The 21,489-nt window shown below is 36.2% G+C and overlaps 1 protein-coding gene across 1 annotated transcript in view; it reads left to right on the top strand.

The window, feature by feature from the left end:
* Positions 1-7,836, top strand: part of LOC143230320 (sushi, von Willebrand factor type A, EGF and pentraxin domain-containing protein 1-like) — a 75,934-nt gene extending 68,098 nt beyond the window's left edge. The window contains exons 16-18 of the mRNA XM_076463649.1: positions 448-621; positions 1,109-1,282; positions 5,952-7,836. Of these exons, the coding sequence (XP_076319764.1) occupies positions 448-621; positions 1,109-1,282; positions 5,952-6,202 (599 nt within the window). The 3' untranslated portion in view covers positions 6,203-7,836. The remainder of the gene's footprint in view (positions 1-447; positions 622-1,108; positions 1,283-5,951) is intronic.
* Positions 7,837-21,489: the final 13,653 nt, after the last annotated feature.

The following is a 21,489-nucleotide window of genomic DNA, read 5'->3' as shown; positions in this document are numbered from 1 at the left end:
CCAATGACTGGGTACCACTTTACTATGAGGTTTTCCAATGGCTGGATACCACTTTACTATGAGGTTTTCCAATGACTGGATACCATTTTACTATGAGGTTTTCCAATAACTGGATACCATTTTACTATGAGGTTTAATATGATATGTAGAGAGGGGTTCCAGGAGATTCAACTAACTCCCTACATTTGTTGGCTTTTAATTTGATGTTTGTGAATTCTATATGAATAGCCATTAAATGTTTTCCGATGTAATTTTATAACTTTTTATTTTTGCAAATTTTCTAGAGAGCATGCTCCCAGACTCCCCATAGCATTAGCATGCTTAGCATAATGTGTTGGCTTTTGATCTCACAAATTACACCCCCCCTCCCTTTTAACCATTCTGCGTACGAACCTGCTATTTTGTAACTTATATTAACCTTTTTGTTGTCTGTACTAATTTTTTCAGCTGTCCACTGTCCACCTCTCAACTTGACTGCCGGCTTGATCATCAGTACCTCTTCTACCGTGATGACCACAAAAGTGGTGTTCAAATGTCACAAGGGACTGAGCTTAGTCGGAAATGGACAAGCTATTTGCTTACCTTCTGGAAGTTGGTCATCTAAACCACCAAGCTGTGAAGGTAAGTTACCCTAATGATCAAACAGTGGGTTCTAATTTTTGTACGTTCTTACCATGATGATTTCTATTTTGGCTAAAGACCGTAATAGATTTTGATCGCGAGTTAAATGTCAACTAATTACTTCAGCACTGCCAGAAGAGGGCGCCAGACGATCACAGCCAAACTAATTAATTCTTCATAATTTGAATCTTGTTCTAAGATTTTATCGGATATTTTTTTATTCACCTTATTGGAAAATATTTACTAGATATAGCACATAACAAAGCCATACAAACATGGTGACAAGGATTTACTTTCATTAGCCTAATTTCTGTTTGAAACTGCTTTAAAACAGAAGACTAAGCCAACAGAAAATTGCGTTAGTGTATCATAGCACGAGTCTCGAACCCGATCTCCATGATGGCTAATCGTCACTGTTTTCTTTCGCATTCTTTAATCATTTAATTAATGCTGTATTTAACCTTCATCGAATTAAAATAAATTTCAGGGGACACCTGTCGTCCACCACCAAGAATGTTAAATGTGATAACACAGACCGGGAGCCAAAACACTTATAACACAGGAGACGTGATCCGGTTTACCTGTACAGCTGGTTTGGTCATGGACGGACCAACCTTTCTTGTCTGTCAGAGTGGACACTGGACAGGGAGTCCACCAAAATGTAAGCAATCGCTTGTTAGCGTGTTGTAAAATTAATTTTGAATGTTCAAATTCATATCATAAGGATATAAATCATTTAAAACTTATAGAATTATCTAGAACTTTTAAAAGTATGAAGAAGGTTATAGACACGGATTGTTTGTTTTTTAATTTCGTGCAAAGCTACGCGAGGGCTATCTCCGCTAGCCGCCCCTAATTTAGAGGAAAGACAGTCATCACCACCCATCACCAACTCTTGGGCTACTCTTTTACCAACGAATAGTGATATTTACCGAAACATTATAACGCCCCCATACCTGAAAGGGTGAGCATGTTTGGTGTGACGGGGATTCGAACCTGCGACCCTCAGATTATAAGTTGAACGCCTTAACTCACCTGGCCATGCCGGGCCTTGGAGTTAGAAATCCAAATAAAAACATTTAACGCGTTGGATTTACGGCTAGAGATAGAATTTGAAATTTACCAGAGTTAAAATTAGTGTTGTAAGCCAACTTCAGATAATGTACCATAGTAATGCAATTTAAATAAATTTTCAGGCAAATTAAAAATTCAAAAATTGTATTATATCTTGAAGGCTGTAGGTACTGACATGCTATTTTAATGTTTCAGTATTTATCAATTTTGAAATCACTAACCTTTACCGCGAAGTTCAGAAAGAAATGTTAACGGATGTAAGATAGTTGTTTTTAGCGCACAGCGGAGAATCGAACCCAAATTTTAGTTAGTTTGTTTTTAACTTCGCGCAAAGCTACACGAGGGCTATCTGTGCTAGCTGTTTGTTTGTTTTTTTTAATTTCGCGCAAAACTACACTTGGGCTATCTGCACTAGCCGTCCCTAATTTATCAGTGTAAGTCTAGAAAGAAGGCAGCTAGTCATCACCACCCACCGCCAACTCTTGGGCTTCTCTTTTACCAACGAATAGTGGGATTAATTGTCACATTATAACGCCACCACGGCTGAAAGAGCGAGCACGTTTGGTGCGACGGAGGTTCGAACTCGTGACCCTCGGATTACAAATCGTACGCCTTAACCCACCTGGCCATGCCACGCCTCTGCGGTAGCAGACCCTAATTTAGTAGTAAAGGGAAAGTAGCTAGTCACCACCACCCACCGCCAACTCTTGGGTTACTCTTGTATCAACGACTAGTGGGATTGGCCATAACGTTATAACGTCCCCACGACTGAAAGGGCGAGTATATTTCTAAGTCCGCAGACATAACGTTGTGCTATTGGGAAGCTTTAACCTTGGCCAATTTAAAATTAGTAGTGCAGCTCAAAATGAACGATTTAAAAAGTATAAAACTTACTGACAGATCACTTCCAGCTTATTTTAAACCATGATGTGGCCTAATGGTTCGCGTACCTGGAATCTGAGTTTAAGGATTAAGGGTTCGCAACCCATTGCCGAAAAAATGCGCTCCGTAACAAGGTCTAGTGACTCTAGTCGTTTATATATGCGCTAAGAGAGTGATAGTCAAACCACACTATTCAGTAAGGTAAGAGTAGCTGTTGACCAAGTAATTTCCCTCCTTAACTTATTCGAAAGAGAGGGCGTAATGGCTTTCCAATAGTTATGCGAGTCGCTCACTGCTGCCCCCTTACGGTAGTTGCCCTCGTATACTGGTTTGTTACAAAAAGATTAAATAAAATCATCCCCCCCTCCAGTAGCGCAGCGGCATGTCTGCAGATTTACAGCGCTATCGAGTTTTCGATACCCGTGGTGGGCAAAGCACAGGTAGCCGATTGTGTTGCTTTGTGCTTAACTTCAAACAAACAAATACAACCAAAGCATTTTAAACTATATTTTTGGATATATCTCGATAAGTCGTAGATTTTTCCGAACGATGTGCTTTTCCTATTCCTTCTTTTGCTCTTCCCCTTTTGGACTGCCAGGGAGTTAGTGGTAAGTTTCCAGACTTATAACGCTAAAATCTGAGGTCCGCGAATCTGAGTGCATATACACTGCTGGCCAAAATCGTAAGGCCAATGAGCATAAAGAAAAAATATACATTTTGCGTTGTTAGACTAAACCACTTATTTGAGTAGAGCTTCGAAAGATGAACATAAGAAAAGGAAAAAAAAAAAAAACCTTAGCCATCTTCACCACTTGGAATAACATTCCACCCAGCCTTCTGCAAACGCTTTTTTCGACCATGCCAAAGCGAATGTTTGCAGTTATTCGCAATGACAGCCGTGCAACTCACTACTGAGACCTCTTGTTTGGCATTTCCTACCCTGTTTAGGACTTCTTTTTGGTATGGTCTTAAACTTTTAACCAGCTAGTATTTAGGCTAATTTCATAATGTTCACATTTTCTCTATTAAATGCCAAAAAAGTTTATTATTTTTATTTTCTTATTTTCATCTTTCGAAGCTCTACTCAAATAAGTGGTTGAGTCTAACAACGCAAAATGCATATTTTTTCTTTATGTTCATTGGCCTTAAGATTTTGACCAGCAGTGTAAATATAGGCCGTTGTGTAGCTTTACATGAAAACTCCAACAAAAACAACCATTCTCTTTTAGTGACGTATAAAGATGGCACATACAACCTCGGTTATAACATGGTTGTGTATAAAATGAATATAGTAAGAATCATGCGTTCAGATTAAGACACTAGTGGGTCGTGGACGACCTTGCTTACCTTTGCTTTCAATAAAATATAATACAATTTGATAAACTAAATTTATTGGTGGTAAAAAATTAAGGAAATACAAAAAATGAAAAAAAATATTTTAAAAAACTGGTTTATTATTATTATTTTATTATACACTTCACATTTTATTATTTATTATTATAATCGCAATAAGCGGTGGCCTCTGCGCTCCCTCTTTACCCTAATGAATAAAACGGTCCCTGCTTTGGAATACTTGTTCAGAATGAGGTGTGACTGTGCCCAAGTTTCAGTTATGACATTTATTTTAAATTTAAAGTTAATTATACCGACAGGTAATTGTTCACGATTCTATACATATAATAAATAGCCATTGTTTGATGAAGAAAGGAGGGATCTATGGATTACTTTGGTGTACATAACAAGCAGATTCAATTAGACAGGATTTGAAACATTTAAAGGCCCGGCATGGCCAGGTGGGTTAAGGCGTGCGACTCGTAATCTGAGGGTCGCGTGTTCGCAACCCCGTCGCGCCAAACATGCTCGCTCTTTCAGCCGTGGGGGCGTTATAATGTGACGGTCAATCCCACTATTCGTTGGTAAAAGAGTAGCCCAAGAGTTGGCTGTGGGTGGTGATGACTAGCTGCCTTCCCTCTAGTCTTACACTGCTAAATTAGGGACGGATAGCACAGATAGCTCTCGAGTAGCTTTGTGCGAAATTCAAAAACAAACAAACAAACAATAAAACATTTAAAAATATAAAATTAAACAATGAATTTTATGTATTAATATGTAATAGCTTACCACAATTTACTTTTCTTAATGTAAAGACCTACAATTACCTGCGTGTAACTTATTTCATAGCAGAAATCTTCTCCCCCGCTACAGCTCTCAGCGTGCAAGGTGTACGTCTGCTAGCAGTTGTTGATCATTTTTAAAGATTGCAGAAAAGAGTCACTTTTGAGACGTAACAATAGGTAGAGGTTTGAGTGCACTCAGCCACCTCTGACCTCTTAGATATACTACTGGTGATTTTCATGGTATTTGATATACATAGTGAAAAATCACTGTTGTTTAAATTACAGCTTTTCATGTTGAAAGATTTACAAGTAGAACTCACGTAACGAATAGTCACACAATTCAGAAGGCTTGGGTTCGTCCTGCTCCGGATTCTGAAACTGGTAGGACAATTGTTTGTTGTATTTCGCGCAAAAATACTCGAAGGCTATCTGCACTAGACGTCACATGTCGCAGTGATGGATTAGATGGAAGACATCTAACCAACACCATCCACCGCCAAATCTTCGGTTACTTAGTTAGTTAGTTTTGGAATTTCGCACAAAGCTACTAGAGGGCTATCTGTGCTAGCCGTCCCTAATTTAGCAGTGTAAGACTAGAGGGAAGGCAACTAGTCATCACCACCCATCGCCAACTCTGGGGCTACTCTTTACCAACGAATAGTGGGATTGACCGCACATTATAACGCCCCCACGGCTGGGAGAGCGAGCATGTTTGGCGCGACGCGGGCGCGAACCCGCGACCCTCGGATTACGAGTCGCACGCCTTACGCGCTAGGCCATGCCAGGCCTCTTCGGTTACTGTAATCGAATAACAAAGTTAATCGTTGGATTATAACAATTCTACGGATGAAAGGACGAACATGTTCTGTGACAGGATTCGAACCTCTGACCCGCAGATTACGAGTCCAGCTACCCATCTTTCAGATAAAACCAAGCCACCTGGAAAGCCAATTTCGAATCTCTGCGACACCACAAAATATTCCCCTCTCTCTAAGCTGTGAAAGCGTAATAAGAGTAACGGACCGACTTTCTTTTGGTCAGTATTTTAAGATAATGAACGACAATACATAAAACCTCATAGCTTTGCCACAAAAACAAAAATAATTCAGAAGTGAACACCGTGATCATCTTTCACCAAACTCCCCGCTTAAAGAACGCGCATCAATATTTACTCTAGTAACGAAAGAATTATCTTTGATGTCACTTCATCTAAAATATTCACGTTTACATAATTTAAAGTCTGTCTGTTTTGAACAGGTGTGCCAGCGTGTACTTATCCAGGACGGACACCAGGTGCCGTTATTTCGAACGTTAAGTTTCAGTATAAAGTTAATGAAACGGTGACTTTTAAGTGTACAGAAGGTTATCGAATAATAGGAAGAGTAACAATAAAGTGCCTAGAGACCGGACGTTGGTCAGCTTCCATCCCAAAGTGCAAGAAGAATGGAGGAACACTGAAGCAACACGCGCTTGTGGACAAACGTCACAGTACAAATAAACTCGTGTAGACGTTCGTGTAATATCTTTATAAGCGTTTGTTGTTATGTTTATGTTTTCATTGAAATGCATAAGATAAGACGTTACAGTTGAAGGTAGCTAGAGGTAATGCTACGGTAAGCTACTGATGAGTACCTAGCATTTATAATTTACATATGTAGTAAAAGTAATATTTAAAACCTGATAATAATAATAAATTCACAATGAACAACGTAATTATCACTATATTTTGTTTATCATTTATATAGAACATGCTTTCTTTATTCAGGTTTACATGAAAGACCCGGTACTTTTTGTTCTGTTTATTTTCTTTATTTTTACCAGTATTACATCAGAACAGTATCGCTGTGCTGCTACAGATCTAGTTATATTACAACAGGACAGTATCGCTGTGCTGCTACAGATCTAGTTATATTACAACAAACAGTATCGCTGTGTTGCTACAGATCTAGTTATATTACAACAGAACAGTATTGCTGTGCTCCTACAGATCTAGTTATATTACAACAGAACAGTATCGCTGTGTTCCTACAGATCTAGTTATATTACAACATGAACAGTATCGCTGTGTTGCTACAGATATAGTTATATTACAACAAACAGTATCTGTGCTGCTACAGATCTAGTTATATTACAACAAACAGTATCGCTGTGCTGCTACAGATATAGTTATATTACAACAAATAGTATCACTGTGCTGCTACAGATATAGTTATATTACAACAGAACAGTATCGCTGTGTTGCTACAGATATAGTTATATTACAACAGAACAGTATTGCTGTGCTCCTACAGATCTAGTTATATTACAACAGAACAGTATCGCTGTGTTCCTACAGATCTAGTTATATTACAACATGAACAGTATCGCTGTGTTGCTACAGATCTAGTTATATTACAACAGAACAGTATCGCTGTGTTCCTACAGATCTAGTTATATTACAACATGAACAGTATCGCTGTGTTGCTACAGATATAGTTATATTACAACAAACAGTATCTGTGCTGCTACAGATCTAGTTATATTACAACAAACAGTATCGCTGTGCTGCTACAGATCTAGTTATATTACAACAAACAGTATCACTGTGCTGCTACAGATATAGTTATATTACAACAGAACAGTATCGCTGTGTTGCTACAGATCTAGTTATATTACAACAAACAGTATCTGTGCTGCTACAGATCTAGTTATATTACAACAAACAGTATCGCTGTGTTGCTACAGATCTAGTTATATTACAACAAACAGTATCTGTGCTGCTACAGATCTAGTTATATTACAACAAACAGTATCGCTGTGTTGCTACAGATCTAGTTATATTACAACAGAACAGTATTGTCGTACTGCTGTAAAAATCATTGCAAACCCACATTAGTACATATCATATGTTTTAGGTACATAATGTTATAATTACCGTCACTGATTAGAAAAATAAGGATTGGATGGCATGAAATAAATGTGTTTGTATGTGTGAAATGTTTTCATAAGATAAGCCAAAAGGTCACCACCACACATGACCTTTCACATTATTATTGGAAACAAATAAGATAAAAAGTATGAAGATTTATTAAAGATACGAATATCAGTTGTAATAATAAGTTAGAATTATGTACTATTTATTAAAGATACAGCTGTGTTGATTTGTGTAAATGTTTTTAAATAAATTTGTTCTCCGTTAAGTGTAAATTGTGTTCATGTTCCATTAAAATGTCCCAGTGTCAATGTAACAACAAGCGTTCATTCGACCCAGCAGCCCAACGTTCTAGATACTTGGTATCATAATGTTGTAAAATCGAATTTATATGTACGTTTACCTTAACGACCTTGAAATGCTACACCTATTGGAATTTGAGCGACGAAAAAAAACAACAAAACCAACCATTCGTGGAATACTTACTGAGAGTCAAAAGCCAGGTAGGAATGTAGCAGCAAGAAATAAAAACAAAAACCAAGGTTCAAACTATAACGTGGAAAAGTTGTTGTTGTATTGAAGTAAGCACAAATCTACACAATGAACTGTCTGTGCTCTGCCAACCAGGGGCATCGAAACCCGGTTTATAACGTTGTAAGTCCGCAGACATGCCGCTGAGCCACTGGGGAGCGCGTGGGAAAGTTGCAGAAGTTGGTCCTACAAGTTGTGAGATACACCGTAACGCACTAACTACAAGCACTATGTCAGAACTACCAAGTCTTAGGACTATTCTTTATGTAGTGCACTATGTTAGAACTACCAAGTCTTAGGACTATTCTTTATGTAGTGCACTATGTTAGAACTACCAAATCTTAGGACTATTCTTTATGTAGTGCACTATGTTAGAACTACCAAATCTCAGGACTATTCTTTATGTAGTGCACTATGTTAGAACTACCAAATCTCAGGACTATTCTTTATGTAGTGCACTATGTTAGAACTATCAAGTATCAGGACTATTCTTTATGTAGTGCACTATGTTAGAACTACCAAATCTTAGCACTATTCTTTATGTAGTGCACTATGTTAGAACTACCAAATCTTAGCACTATTCTTTATGTAGTGCACTATGTTAGAACTACCAAGTCTCAGGACTACTCTTTATGTAGTGCACTATGTTAGAACTACCAAATCTTAGGACTATTCTTTATGTAGTGCACTATGTTAGAACTACCAAATCTTAGCACTATTATTTATGTAGTGCCCTATGTTAGAACTACCAAGTCTTAGGACTATTCTTTATGTAGTGCACTATGTTAGAACTACCAAGTCTTAGGACTATTCTTTATGTTGTGCACTTTGTTAGAACTACCAAATCTTAGGACTATTCTTTATGTAGTGCACTATGTTAGAACTATCAAGTATCAGGACTATTCTTTATGTAGTGCACTATGTTAGAACTACCAAATCTTAGGACTATTCTTTATGTAGTGCACTATGTTAGAATTACCAAATCTTAGGACTATTCTTTATGTAAGTCCACGAAGAGCCAAGAAAGATCAATACAACGCACACAAAAATAAACAATAAAATATTTCCAGTTGAACTTAACCTCTGATTTGTAATTTGTAATGAAATAATAAAAATAAATCTAATAAGAAAGCACTTACAGTCAAACTATCTGCTTTATAAGTGTAGAGCTTCAGAATGGAAAGATATATTAGGGCCTGGCATTGCCATGTGGTTAGAGCGCTCGACTCGCAAGATACAGGTTCGAATCCCCATCTCATCTAATATGCTCGTTCTTTCAGCCTCACGTGCGGGCGTTATAACGTAACGGTCAATCCCACCATTCGTTGGTAAGAACTTAGTCCAAGATTGGATAGTGGAAGGTGATGACTAGTTGCCTTCCCTTTAGTTTTGTTTTGGAATTTCGCACAAAGCTACTCGAGGGCTATCTGTGCTAGCCGTCCCTAATTTAGCAGTGTAAGACTAGAGGGAAGGCAGCTAGTCATCACCACCCACCGCCAACTCTTGGGCTACTCTTTTACCAACGAAAAGTGGGATTGACCGTTACATTATAACGCCCCCACGGCTGAGAGGGCGAGCATGTTTGGCGCGACTCGGGCTTCCCTTTAGTATTTTCTACATTAAGGGCGGGTAGGAAACCAAACAAATATATTTACGTTAGAGTAAAATAATATGAATCACTACTTTTTTTTACCTCAAGCAGCACACTACTAAGTAATTTCAGGAAAACACTTGAATGTTTGAAACACTATTATTATAAAAAACGAGCAAGATGACGAAAAGCCATCCAAGTCCATTGAAATCACTTCAAGTCCTCCAACAAACAAATTCACCTTAATGTAACTTTTCGTATTCTTATGTCAATATAATGTAAAAGTTAAACAGTCGAAATTAATAGTATGTTATTTTCATGTAGAAACTGATTTCCTAACAAGTATTAAATAGTTAAACTCGCTAATACCAACAGATTTGTTCAGGAAATAGGAGGGTAAACTGTGTGATAACCCGACAAAGTTTTCCTAGCGTGTGTGAGGTAATTAGACTGGAAAAGTTAATGTCAAACGAATAGAACATTTTATGAAATAAGCCAGAAGACAAGTTGACCTATTTGTTAACACAAAAAGACAATTGCTTTTACTGAATTATCCCTACAGATTTCTTTCTTTCGGGACAAACTTGTAAAACTAAACGCGTTGGACTAAGAAAATATGCTCGAATTATGTAACCTTTGCTGTCTCATAGCATAGGTTGACAGTAACATAAAGACAATGTTGGGTCGTCCAGCAAAGGACATTGCAGTAAGCTCGGATGTTGTATGTTATTTCAACATCCTCTCAAACAGAGTAGACATTATCTACTATAGAAAATAAACAAAGCTATTTGAACACAATGATCTGAACGAATTTCGTGGCCACGTATTTATGCCAGAACTAAATAACGTAAATTTGTTTAAATTTTCCATACAACTAAAACACATAGAAAACAACTAATGCACTTGGATACAAAAACAGCACAGAGCACACTATTCCACAAGTCAAACTTTTTAACAGAGGAATAATAACACTCGTAAAATATCGCGTTAGGCTTTTAGGTTATTCTACCCTTGTTATTCTGTTCTTACAGATGAAAGCAATGTAACAACCTGATTCCATCCCCCCTCCCAGTAGCTAAACAATGAGTCCGATGACTTATAACGTTCAAAAATTTGTTCTCGCCTTTACTAGGTATAGCCCATATAGCCCATTGTGTGACTGTGCTTAACTAGAAACAAAACAGACAACAGTCAATTAGAAGAAGTTGTTGGGTGTGTTCTGTTATCTCTGTTCTAAACTATTTGCAAAATACAGAAAATAAAACTCCACCTATTGAGTGTCTGTGTTTTCTTATAGTAAAGCCACATCGGGCTATCTGCTTACCGAGGGGAATCGAACCCCTGATTTTAGCGTTGTAAATCCGTATACTTACCGCTGTACTAGCGGGGAACCCGCATATTGATAGCTAGATAAGGAAAATCCAAATGAATGCATATAAACTGAACGATGAACAACTTGCATGTATTTCACCTAACTCTGATGCTAACTTGAAACCAGTAAGGACCTAACCCTTTTTGATATTTAATTTTAATTTTGAAAAATATTCAAATTTACTTATATATATACTTGTTTTATATTCAGTTTTATAAGAGTTTTGCTGCTTTGTATAAATTGAAAAACATTGTCGTTATAGGATAAAACTTAAGATAACCACAATTATTTTATTGTTTACGCAGATATTCTAACATTGAGAAAATACTAACTTTTGGTTTTTCTGATTTCAACTTCTTTTTTTAAGCAGAACATTAAATTTCTTATTAGTTTTGATCGAACACAAAGTTCTGTACGATTTGTTTGAATGTTTCCTTTCTATTCTTTTTGACAAACTTATTTCAGCTGTACTCTTTTCGTTTGTTTGTTTGTTTGTTTGTTTGACGTCAAGCACAAAGCTATATCACGACGAAGGGAGATTATACATGATTAGTTAATTATCCAAAACCAGGTGATCCCATGACGAAGAGAGCTTTTACATTATTAGTTAATTGTCAAAACCAGGCGACCCCATGACGAAGAGAGCTTTTACATTATTAGTTAATTGTCCAAAATCAGGCGACCCCATGACGAAGAGAGCTTTTACATTATTAGTTGTCTAAAACTAAGCGACCCCATGACGAAGGAAGATTGTACATGATCAGTTAAATTTCTAGAATCAAGAGACCCCATGACAAAGGGAGATTATACATGATTAGTCAACTGTCCAGAACCAGGCGATCCCATAACAACTTTACTATAAGATTGTACATGATTAGCTAATTATCCAGACAGATTATTACCCTGAGGATTATTACCCTGAGGTAATATTGTAAATATCACTAATACCCCTTTTTTCCCTTCTTTTCTCTCGAGAACAGAAATTAACCAATCCCTACAAAATAATACTTTCATCTCCAGTAACATCCTATTAACTTCCCTCTGTACCTTTTCCGATAGAGTAATATCCTTTCTTATATAAGAACACCACCACTGCACACTGTATTACAGATGAGGCTCAACTAGTAATTTGTGCACAGATAATTAACTTTTTGGATTTGTGATAAATATATCTTTTATAATCAATACTAGGGAGAAAAATCGTACTTCTGCATACACAAAGTAATTAAAACAGTGACCTGCTTAGATTAATACTCAATGGGTCTCAATGACTGCGAAGTTAAATCCAAATGGATTAAGCCTATACCACCATACGTGATACCCAACAAACACCTCTAGTACAAAAAAAAACAACTTTAAGCCGAATGATTTTATCGGATCTGATCCATCGATCAACTTATCTAGTACGAGATCTGTCAAAACCAAACAGGTATTTTGGAGATGTGTTAAAAGTCCATGTTTACGTTCCCATTTCTATATTCAACACGGTGACGATACCGGTACCCTAAGAGTCTATAAACACACAAAACCTTAACACACAAACACTGATGTCTGAGATGAAGCTCTGATGGACGACATCCATTTCCCAGGCACGTTCCCCTTTGGAATGTTTGGTGCGATCTACACCCGTTGTCACTCTCACGTATACGACGTGGTCGTACTTACCAAGCCTTAATTTTATAACAAATAAAATAATTATTATGACAATCCGTCAAGGTAACTTATGCTAAAATACACTTGTGAAATTGTTTACAACATTGGCAAAGGTTAACAATTATGAATAACCACTTGCACGTTTTAACAATTTCCTATAATTTTATTACATCAGTAACGCAAAATTAAAGAGCATAGAAATACCGCTTATACCTTAAAAAACTAGTAACTGGGTTTTGGTAGAACATGCGAGGAACTATTGGCATAGTATTGATTGTGATAATGTGCAAATTAAATCAATAAATGAGTTAAATATAAGTTTCATTAGAAACTGCTAAAACAAAATGATTCTGGACAGAGATTTAGTTCCTGGTGCCATGGAAGTAAATATCTGGAAATCGGTTTAGTAAGTGGCGCCACTGTACAATATGCAAATTATACGTGCGTTTACTCCAGTATATAAGTGAATGGCCCGGGATAGCTAAGTGTCTTAAGATGTGTGAGTCGTAATGTGAGGGTCGAATTCTGGTCGCGCTAAAGCACGCTCGCTTTCCCTCCCCCTTTTCAGCTGTGGGGGTGTTATAATGTTACGGTCACTCCCACTGTTCGTTGGTAAAAGAGTAGCCCAAGAGTGGGTGGTGATGATTAGCTGCCTTCCCTCCAATCTTATACTGCTAAATTAGGGACGGCTAGCGCAGATAGCCCTCGAGAAGCTTTGCGCGAAATTCAAAACAAACAAACAAAAAAAAGTATAAGCGAATTTTCATGTGTTTTGTTGTTTCTTCGTTCTCTTAACCCAATGAAATATCTTTCCTTGAAAGTTGTTGAATTTTGTTTGTTTTATATTTCTTTCAAATGTATATAATAAATTATGGTGCATTTAAAAAAGTTGGAGCCCTTAACAGATTTCTTTATTTACAAAAATAGCTTCCTACGTACATGTAGAGACAGATGTCTATCCACTGTAAAATTGTACTAGCAACAGCGCACTGGGTAAACAGTACTAGTTCAGTGTGAGAGAAAAGGTCAGTTGCGTTAAGGACGTACTGACAAGCAAACTACTATCGCCAGATCCTACAATTACGGACACGTACCACAAATCGTGGTCTCTCGTTAATCTGTCCATCTTATTATGCACTCACTAGGATAAAGCACCCATAATATACCATTTGCTCACCGCGGGAATCGAATTCTCAGCTTTAGCGTTCCAAATCTCTAACCTCACTTTTGTTCTACCACTGGACAAATTTATCTGTCTTTATTTTTAAGCACAAAGCAACACAAAAGGATATCTGTGCTTCACCCACCACAGGTACAGAAACCCGGTTTCTAGCTCTGTAAGTCCCCCCCCAGACAAATCGCTATGTCAAGCAGGGGGAGGGACAGGGGACTAATATAAAATAATTATTCTGCCAATTTATGATTGTGAATTATGATAGAATCCAGTCATAAGACTGTTTACAACAACCGTACAAATTTGTTTCGCTCTATAAATTAATAATTATAACTACACTCCTATGTTTTAACAATTACTGACGGTTTTATCAAATGAAAAAGAAACCAATATTAATTTGTTTGTTAAATAAAAACTGCATAAAAAATAAATTTATCTTGATTTATTGGTAATTGGGTTCAAAAGAAGGGAAAAGAAAACTTTACAATTATCGTACAAAACTCTTTCATTGAAAACGTTCTTTAAGATTCGGTCGCTGGTATTTTAATATATTTTATTATTGTCAGAACATGCAACGTTGTGGCCCGGCATGGCCAAGCGTGTTAAGGCGTTCGACTCGTAATCCGGGTTGCGGGTTCGAATCCGGGCCCCACCAAACATGCTCGCCCTCTCCCGCCGTGGGGGCGTTATAATTTACGATCAATCTCACTATTCGTTGGTAAAAGAGTAGCCCAAGAGTTGGCGGTGGGTGGTGATGACTAGCTGCCTTCCCTCTAGTCTTGCACTTCTAAATTAAGGACGGCTAGCGCAGATATCCTTTAAGTAGCTTTGCACGAAATTCAAAATAAACAAACAAACTACCCACGTTTATTGTATCCCAATCACTCCGGTGAGCTCTGGATTGACTAAAGTGCGTCGTCGCAGAGACGGATTTCTCAAAAATATGAAATATTTTTGTTGAATAATATAAAGGGAATGCTAACCACTCTTTTAAATCCATTACTTTGTCAGTAACAAAGTACCCTTTTTAAAAAAGAAAAATCTTGAAAATCACTCATGGGCTATGTTTAAAATGTTGTGTATAAAAATGTAATATGCGTCATAGTAATGTATTATGATATATTTAAGGCGTGCGATTCGTAATCCGAGGGTCGCGGGTTCGAATACCCGTTAAACCAAACATTCTCGCCCTTTCAGCCTTGGGGGCGTTACAATGTTACGATCAGTTCTACTATTCGTTGATAAAAGAGTAGCCCAAGAGTTTGGCGATGAGTGGTGATGACTAGCTGCCTTCCCTCTAGCCTTACACTGCTAAACTAGGGACGGCTAGCACAGATAGCCCTCGAGTAGCTTTGTGCGAAATTTAAAAAAACAAACAAACAAACAATGATATATTTAATTGTAAAAATATGAACTCTTTAGAACAGTAGTTCTCAACTATTTAAGGCTCGCTTTTTTAATTACAAACGCAAGCCTAATTATAAAAAAGAATATAAAAGCACATAATAGCAGAAATTCATATTTTAAACACCCACCCATTAATGCGAAAGATGCAACTGTTTTTTTCTGACACGAGTGAAGATTACGTAGTACTATTTTTGTCAATTTCAAGGGAAGAAATTACTGGGGAGTATATCCGAGTGGAGGGTGAGTCTGTGAGCGAGGATAGTAGTACGTACATATAAAGGAAAGCTCGGATGGGACTTGTTAGAAATTTTCATATATATTTTTTAATATTAATTGTGTCGTGTGCTATCGACATTAGCTTCATGTACCACAGTTTGAGAATTCCTGTTTCAGAATGTTATTTTAAATTCAAGAAAGAAAGATTGGGAGAGATACCGATAACCATTTTAACCAAGCGTTCAGGTATGACAGAAACTGTGTGGAAATCTGAGTGACGATATGCTCTTACGTTTACTGAAGGCAGGGCGGAACATAACGTCCGTATTTTCATTTTTAGCACAATGAAATTGTTCAGTTTTTCCCCACCTCCCAGTGGCACAGTGGTATGTCTGCGAATTAACACCACTCAAAACCGGGTTTCTGGAGAACAAGTAGCCTACTGTGCAGTTTGGGCTTAATTCTAAGCAAACAAACAATAAATTTTTGCCCCGCTTTGGTTCAGTAATAAGTTAACGAACTCGCAAGACTAGTAGAAACAGGGCTTAATATCCCACGGTGAAGGGTCAAAGTTCATAATCCGTTGTGCAGCTTTGTGGTAAAAATTAAACACATTATTAATTATTCGAATTCCACATTGTTTATATTGTTACTCGAATTTGGTCACATTTTCATGTTAATTTGTCTTTTTTTTCTCCTACTTAACGTAACTTCATCAAGAAGGTTTGTAGATGTTTCCCTCTCTACTGAATCATCTACAACAATATTTGAAAAATATTTTACAACTGTTGCAAAAAAATATTTTGTTAGAAAATGTTAGCGCCAGGTTTAACTGGAGACTCCAGTGGATCAGCAGTAAGTTGACGGACTTATAATCAGTGACGTAACTACAAAACATGACCCCACGCATAAAAAAAAAAAAGAAATTATTAGATCCTTAAATTTATTTCTCTATAATTGTAGTTTACGATTCTGGTTGATTCGTGCCTCATTCTGGGCAACCGTGATGATCTTTCGCCAGTGCTGTCTCTCTCTCTTGGTGTTTGGGTGTATATATATATATTTGTATACCCAGGAGGGTCATGTACACTAGACCTCTTCCTTCTTCCATTACATAGTTGGAATGGCCTGATTAATATATTTCGAGTAAATACTGAATGGCTCAAGTAATATCATAACTTTAAATATGGTCCTTTTCAGGACAATGTCCATTTATATTGTTCTTTCATTTTTTTAACTTATTTTAATAAGTCTAGAACGTAGGTGGCCTGTTTTATTTTAGCACTATTTTATTATTATTATTTTAAATTTAATTTTATCTTAAAGATCTGATGTACAAAGTTAACAGGGAGAGGTGTTTAGGTCTCTCTTCATCATATATGCAATATCTGTCTAGTTCACACAACAACTCATTTTTTCGCCAACTTTTATCAAAATATTTTATTTTACTATGTAGAAATCTATCTAGTATTGTTTGTGTATTTGAGTAATTATGCACGAACTTTGATGAAGTTGTTTTAGGTACTCTGTATCCTGATGTAATTAGTGTATTCTGTAATGTTTGGAGTGTGGTTTGTATTTGTTTTTCACTTACATTGATCCATGCAGGAGCTGCATAGTCTATTACAGGTCTAATGTATGTCTTGTATACTTTAATGATGTTTTCTGGTGTTGTTCCGTAGTTTTTACCAGTTATACTCCTAGCATAGTTTATTCTTCGCCAAATTTTAGTTTTTATGTTATTTACATGTTTTATCCAGGTAAGTTTAGAATCATATGTTAACCCTAAAAATCGTGCAGATGAAGCAGTCTGGAGAAGCTCTCCGTTTATGTAAATCTGGGGTTGTACTTTTTTGATGTTTCGTTCATTTTGAAAATACCACTAATTGTGTCTTCGCTGTATTTATTTTAATTCTAAATTTTTGGCAGTATTCACTTATTCTGTTTAGTTGTGGTTGTATGTTAGTGGCTGAAATTTCTGGTGTAGGGGCACTTTTCCAAACTGCTACATCATCAACGAACTGTAACGAGTATCCATGGTTTGGGTCTTTGAGTAACATATTATTTACATACGTGATGAAGAGAATTGGACTAACCACCCCTCCTTGAGGGACGCCAGGTTCTGGAGTGAAGAACTACATTATCTATTTTCCAAAAAGTTAGATAACCAGTGAATCCTCGTGGTAGTCCCATTTCATACGTACAGAACCGAAGACCATTGTTCCATACAGTGTCGAATGCTTTCTCGATATCGAGGAAGCAAGCATCATGCATTCTTTTTTTAATTAAAGCTATTTATTATCGTTTCAGTTAACCTAATTAAATCTGTTGATTGTCTATATTTTCAAAACCGTTTTGTTCCTCTGGTAATTTTGATGTAATCTCCAAAAATTTGGAGAGAATTTTGCCTACACAATTGGTCAGGCTGATCGGTCGATAACACTTTCGCTTATTAGCTGGTTTTCCTTCTTTGTGGAACAGTAATATATTAGCTTGCTTCCATGAAACTGGGATGTATCCAGAGTATAGAGATAAATTAAATGTGGCTAATAGGTGATCAAATAATTTTGGAGTGCCTTTTTTGAGAAGAATTGTTTGTATGCCATCATTTCCTGGTGCTTTGTTTTTTTAATATTTGATTGCTTGTTCGAGTTCACTTAGTTTGATTTTTAGGTGAGTAATTGGGTATTGTAGTCATATGTATTGTTACTGTTTGTAATGTTGATTGGAAAATGTGGTTTATATAATTCTATGTTATTTGTTACGTAGCTATTTATTTTGTTGTAGTAATAGTTGTTCATGTCCGAGTCATTGTGTGTTTTAAATGTGTTTTGTAGTTGATGTCTGAAGGTCTCTGCTTTTTCTTTTTTGGTTTGCGCTAAGGTGTTGTTATGTTCCAGTGTTAGGTATTTTTTTGTAGTGGGTTCATTTCTGAGTGTTTTTAAGTGTAGCCAGAACTTACTAGGGTCGGTTTGTTCATTTAGTTTGGAGCAGAAGTTGTCCCAGTTTTCTTGTTTTAGTTGTTTAATTTCTGCTCTAATATTGTTTCTAATGTTTTAATTTGATTTTTGTTCGCCATTGCTTACAATACTACAAGGTGTTCGGAAAGTCACTGTGCACTTATATATTTATTAACAGACATGTTTCAATATAGAATACAGGAGGTAAATATGAATGACAATTATAAACAATGTTGAAAGTGACCCCTGTTGGCATAAATACAGGCCTGGATCCTTCTTATTTTGTTTCTAAACACCGCTATCAGTTGCTGGCTCGAAATAGACTGAATGAATGCTGTTATCGCTGCTTTCAAAACTGCACAGTGACTTCCCGTTTTTGTGACTTTTTGTTATTTTGAATTTCGCGGAAAGCTACTGAAGGGCTATCTGCGCTACTTAAAATACTAACATCCGGTCTTGGATACTCTGTGACGTAACTTTACTCCAAAATAATACCAGAAAAACAAAACATCAACAACAACAAATGTTATCCGTAGAGCAATAACTAACTTTAAAACAGCTACTCCAAACAAATAGGTTCTTCTATTATTTAACATCTTAGTAGGAAGTGCTTAACTGTGTTGTCACGGATTAGTGGTGTAGTCTTAGTTCGTTACTCATTTAACCCTATCTCCCTGTCTATGTTAATGGCTATAAAATAAGTTTAGCTTAAAAACAGATTTAAAATGTTATATTAAATTTCAAGGCATATCACACTGTCAATAAAAAACATTGTAGGGTTCAGTTTAACATTCAATTACTTGGTTTCCTTTCGTTTTTTTATTTTACGGAAACCAGATGAAAATATTAAATATGGTACGTTTATAAAGGCGTAGCCTCAATTCGCCAATACTTGACATTTACCTATGTAAAGGATACTACCGCATCACCATCCAATCCACCTAAAAACTCTTCAAAACTACGAGGGATCATTTCAAAATATATCCCATGACGCCTTAAAAGAAAAATACCTTTCTTAGGCTTGCACTTGTAATTAACTTCGTTGAAGAAGATAATACTGAACATTAAAAAGTACACGAAACCGATGAACTAATAGTTACTGTCACGTGTATTCGTTTCTTCTTAAGGTGTCTCTTTTTTTTTCTTCCTCTCTGTCTCTATTTCAATTTTTGATATTTTTAGATGACATTATACTATTAAGTTATTTGTAATAGTTTAAAATGTTTCAGTTTTTTATTAACTGAATAACATTTAGCTATTAAAACAAAGATGAATTTCATAACTGTTGCACATAATTCAGACGTTCCGTTCCTGATGGCTCAGTGGTAAATTTACGCAGTTAGAGTTCAGATCTTAGGTTCGATTTCCCGCGGTGAATAAAGTACTTTATTAAGGGGGGAATTAGATATATACGTTCAAGTAATCATTTTGAATTTGTACAATGGTAGAATGCGAAACAAATTTGTATCTTCGTACTTGTAGAGATTTCTTTTCTCTTGCATAAAGATGGGGTGTGTGAACCTGATGTTGAAAAACTCGAGCAAATTTGGGCCTAGATGTTCAAGTCCAAACTCAACTCTAGATGGCGTTTATTCATTTAAAAATAGTCACAAATAAACTACGATGAAGAAAAGTTTACAGAAATATCTAAATAAATATATTTTTTATTTTGAAAAATATAAAAAAGCAAAACCTATAATTCATAATTTCTGTTAGGAAAAATCTTTAGCCAATATTATAACTAAAACGTATCCAAATGAAGAATTTATAGCAGCAGGTCGCCATATTAATTGTAGCGTGCCTTTGGCGTGACGGTGTTCGTTCTATCGCGGAAAATGTATTCAATTATTATCCTAGCAATTACGGATAAATTAATATAATTTTAAAGTTTTATAAACTAAACTTTCAAAGTTGTACATGGTTAAGTCAGTAGGCATCTCATGAGATATAACCATTATTATTTCCATATTATAAGTTACTTTCATAACCAACAGAGAAAACAACCGAGTTTCCTAGGAGGACACATAATGAGAAAGAAAAAACCTAAAAACATGATAATTACTGGAAAAAATAGAGAGTAAAAGTCGAGTAAGACCACTACATCAATAACATAAGAAAGTCAGTTTTATGAGATTTTAAAACATGCGAAAGACAAAAACATATAGATAACCATGACGGCTAAGATTCAAATATGGAACTTAGTGAGAGAGATGTAATATTTTCTCACGGCAACTTTATCGATGGTGTGTCATTACTGAGTCTATTTACATTAATTGAAGAAACATCTGGCGTAAATCTTAAAAGTACCAAAGCTGTTTGCTTTATCTGTAAACAACATTTCTTCTCTCGGGTTTCTCATGTTTAAAGTATAGAACCCCGATTTTTGAAAAAATTTGTTTTAGTACAAAGCTACACAATGGATTATTTATGTTCTATCCACCATAGGGAATAGAAATCCAATTTTTGATATTATTTATTTTAGTATAAAGCTACACAATAGGCTACTGTGTTCTATCCACAACGGGGAATTGAAAACCGGATTTAAACATTATAAGACCATAAACTTATGGCGGACTCAGTAGAGAACCACCTTTCGATAAGATTGTCTCTTGCAAAGAGTTTAAGAGATCTTCATGAACTGGTTAAAAACATTGGATTTCGTAACTTTTTATCTAGTTTTATCTTTCTGTCTCGCTCCCCAGTGGTTTAGGGCACGTCTGCATGTTTATGACACTAAAAATGTTATTTCGATACTTGCAGTAAGCAGAGGACAAATTAGCCAATTGTGTGGCTTTGCACTTAACAAGAACCAAACAGCTTTTGATATTACCTTTTTTATTCATCATCTACATGCACAACATCTTAAAAATCCTGGTTTGGTAACTCCATCGGACCTTGGATTATTTGTTTGTTAAATTTTGCATAGAGCTATACAACGAATATCTATGATAATCATTTCTAATTTAGAAATGATATACTA

Source organism: Tachypleus tridentatus, chromosome 1, assembly GCF_004210375.1.
Source record: "Tachypleus tridentatus isolate NWPU-2018 chromosome 1, ASM421037v1, whole genome shotgun sequence".
NCBI lineage: Eukaryota > Metazoa > Arthropoda > Merostomata > Xiphosura > Limulidae > Tachypleus > Tachypleus tridentatus.
Note: the sequence above shows the minus strand (reverse complement) of the source record. Positions and strands in the feature narration are given on the sequence as shown.